A 3573-nucleotide genomic window follows, 5' to 3' on the forward strand; every position below is an offset into this window, starting at 1 on the left:
ATCGTTGCTGCCGCCACCACTCACCAGTCTCTTCGCGCGATAGGGGTGTTTTAGACAGATTTCAAACCTTAAGAGAGTATTAATGGGGTGTTTTTGATGAATTTTAAACATTTAGGGACTAAAAAATTTTTACAGGATACGGTCCAACCGCCCGATCCAACCGGAAACCGGACCCTTGAACGGGTCATAGTCTGGTCCGGTTTTCAGAACATTGGTCTGTACCATATCTTCGTGAATAAACATCTGATGCAAAAATTATTGAGCTGTTGCATTCAGAAAAGGACAGACGATGATAAGTCCATAGCGCTTACCTTGGGCAAGAAATTGGAGTCAGTGAGGATGCAATAGGCTGGAAGAATAGCATAGCAAAGCTCAAAAATGGAACGTAAACCCCACACAAGCAACCACAAATACGCCAAGGACTGCCTGAATTGGAGCTTGCCTTTGAGAGTACCAATTATCGGATTGTGTTTGCTGAAAAAGATCTCAAGCAGTCCTGTGGCCCATCTCTTTTGTTGGACCATCATTGCAGGCCCACCAGGTGCAGCACACCCTAGAAAGGCTGGAGGGTCTGGTGAGCAATACCCTGTTTTCCACCCTTTTTCATGGATGGTCAAACCTGTTAAGACATCTTCTACTGTAGATCCATATATCCACCCAAACTGATACACAATAACATCCATATATAATGTTAGATGTCACCCTTAGTAGTTGTTTGGACTTAAAAATTCAATTATGATAAACTAATGTGTTTATTTGCCCTAATGGATTGATGAAAATAAATACTCAATAAGAAGCTGTTCAAAATGTTTTCTCCTTACCTTTTTACCCCAGCCAGTACCGTACTCATAGCTACAACTTGCAACTTGGTGAGCTGCCTCGAGAGATTTAGACAGGTTGCTGGTAAAATAATCTGTATTCCCTTTCAAAGCATGAGCGGCTGATGTTATGAATTCCTTTGAATTTCCATATTCTTTTAGTAATTCATAATCATATGATTTTCCTGCAAATGAAGTCAGACATTTAAGACAATATATATTGTAGAAAAAATTTACCATACATTTTTTGGGGTGTGCGAAAGTTCAATATAGGTGAAAATTAGCCTAGCAAATTAAAGAGATGTATAGAGTAACCTGAATTTACATCTTTACCTTGATTTTCTACTTCATCCGGCCATAGACCACAGATAACTTTTCGTCTATGAAAGCATACTGTACCTCCATAGAAAGGTCCTTGAATTCCCACTATTCCTTTCCCGACATACTATATAACATAAGCAAAACAGTACATAAATAATTTGTAATAGAGTTGGAATCTCGATCTACACGCTCAATTATTCTTAGGTAAGAGTTAAAAGAACAGAAAATTTTTCATTTGTATTTAAATAAAGAAAAATTACTCACTTCATGCAAAAGCAGCAAGTCCTCTGGTCTATCATAGAAAAATTGTGGAGACTGAACAAATCCACAGTCTCTTTCATTCTTGGAACCGAGCATGAGACACATTGCATGTCGAATAATCTCTGTGTTGTTGACAAACATGTCGCAGTCCAAATTAAGCATGAACGGAACATTTGTCATCAACCCGGACACTCTAGTCTGTTTGAGATAAAAAAAATTAGAAAATAGAATCATAAGATGCTAATTCAAAAATTGTGTGTATCAAGTTTGTGATTAATCTAGCCTAGAGTCAAAAAAACAACTTACAAGTACATTCATAGCTCCTGCTTTGTAATGATGGGGATGCTTTGGCCTCTTCTCTCTGGATATGTAAATTAAATGAGGCACCCCATCTGAGATACCCTCCTCGTTCTCCCATAGGACCTATAAAAGGATTAGTCTAGTTAATTGAATCTTTTGGTACCAGAGAGGCTTAATCATCCATTCATATTTTAGTACTGGTATCAAGTCAATCCGATTAACCAAGTGCCTATGGAAGACGCAAAAATATGTTAAGTGGCATAGAATTGACTATGCTACTTGAACAGTGGCTACCTTGACTATTGCTGAATGGTCTCGCACTTCAGTATTGGAGAAAATAGCCAACTCGCCAGTCAGACCAATGGGAAAAGGCTGGTGCGCTGCATTTTCTATACTTCTGCAAAGTTGCTCGTACTCTTCCTATAAAATTAGACATATAAAAAACTAAATAAATAAGATAATGCTATCAGACAATAACGACCAGTAGGCGTGCAACAGTTCGTTGTTTGTGTCTGTATTCATTTAGGATTATCGACATGAAAAAAAAATTATTGAGACTGAATATTATTGCACGAATATCTCGATAAAGTGAATTTCTTTTTAATAAAATATCTTTCCATTAGTATATGCCAAAACAGTGCAGGTTCACATGACACATAAAAATCGATTAGATGAGAATTTTCGTACGTAACCTTTCTTTTACCTTCATATTTTGCCATTCCTTTTGGAAATCCCTAGAATTTGAAATGGACGGTTTAGACTCATTCAAGAAGTATCGAAAGGGAGCTCTAACTTGAACATTGTACTTCTTACAGAATGGCACCCAAAGCTTGGCAAATTTAGATGCTGCAACGAGAGAGTACAAGATAATAGGTGAGCAGCCATCATCCGAGACATAGCAAGCCACTTTGTTAGCTGGATAATCAACTGCTAACACAGATAGTACTGTGTTCACTGTGAGCATAGGTGGCTCTAGCACAGGATCAGCCGTTGTTACAAACACGTCTACAGGTGGAAGTTCCGGCACCCTGTTGAGTTGAAACTAATATAAGAACGATATTAAAAATGAAATATATGTTGTGATTAATGAAGTTTATTTGTTACTGTTGCTGGAGGCGTTCGGGAAATGTCTTGTATAACATAGGAGTCCATCTGGTGCAAACAATGAGAACCCAATTGAAAGTGAACCATAACTCGCATAAGAAAGCGAGAAACCAAGCAAGTCCATGATTGTTGAAAGATAGGAGACGAAAGATTAAGAGACAAAAGAGAAGGAACAAGATAGTGACATCTACAGCTCTTTGGTATGTGTTTTTAGGAAAAACCTTTTCAAATAGAGGCACAGAAATTATTGGATTAGCCATGACGAAGAAATGAAGTGTTTGTTTTGGCGGCCGAGTGACCTTGTTAATGGCTGTAGAAGTTTATATAGACGTAGTATCAAGTATTGTGATTATTGATTTATAGGGAACGAGTTATTGTTAACTTCTTACTTGAATGACTGGCCATTTTATTACATGGAAATACACAAGCCGGCCGGTATTATTACCGTCCGTGTTATTAGATCCAGGTCTTCAAAATGACCGTTTGGGCAGATCCAGGTCTTCAAATAATTATTAAAAAGACGGAAAATTGGACCCTATCTTTTCCTGGTAAGTTAAAAAAAAAAAAGTGGACTCTATCAAATGTCGACATAAGTGGTGACGAAAGATCATCCACTGTGGGGACTGACGGCCTTCATTATTGAACCATATATCATATATGAATATCCTTGATGTCATGGTCTTTGTCTGCGTAATAATCTCTTCTTCACACGCAGTTGCAATGAATTGTCAATACAAACTGCGTAATAAGGCTTTTATATATATATATA

General features: G+C 37.6%; 1 protein-coding gene across 1 annotated transcript; it reads right to left on the minus strand.

Annotated features, from left to right (window-relative positions):
* Window positions 1-311: 311 nt before the first annotated feature.
* LOC116144760 (cellulose synthase-like protein B3) lies at window positions 312-3064 on the minus strand (the record flags this gene model as incomplete). The annotated part of the gene is made up of 8 exons (XM_031430196.1): window positions 2805-3064; window positions 2404-2728; window positions 1995-2120; window positions 1707-1823; window positions 1404-1598; window positions 1134-1263; window positions 822-1003; window positions 312-662 (listed from the first exon to the last, which is right to left on the minus strand). Coding segments are annotated over exons 1-8 (1686 nt in total), but the record flags the coding sequence as incomplete, so codon positions are not given.
* Between the last annotated feature and the right edge of the window lie 509 nt (window positions 3065-3573).

This window comes from Pistacia vera, unplaced genomic scaffold (genome assembly GCF_008641045.1).
Source record: "Pistacia vera cultivar Batoury unplaced genomic scaffold, PisVer_v2 Contig1143, whole genome shotgun sequence".
In the NCBI taxonomy this organism is placed as follows: domain Eukaryota; kingdom Viridiplantae; phylum Streptophyta; class Magnoliopsida; order Sapindales; family Anacardiaceae; genus Pistacia; species Pistacia vera.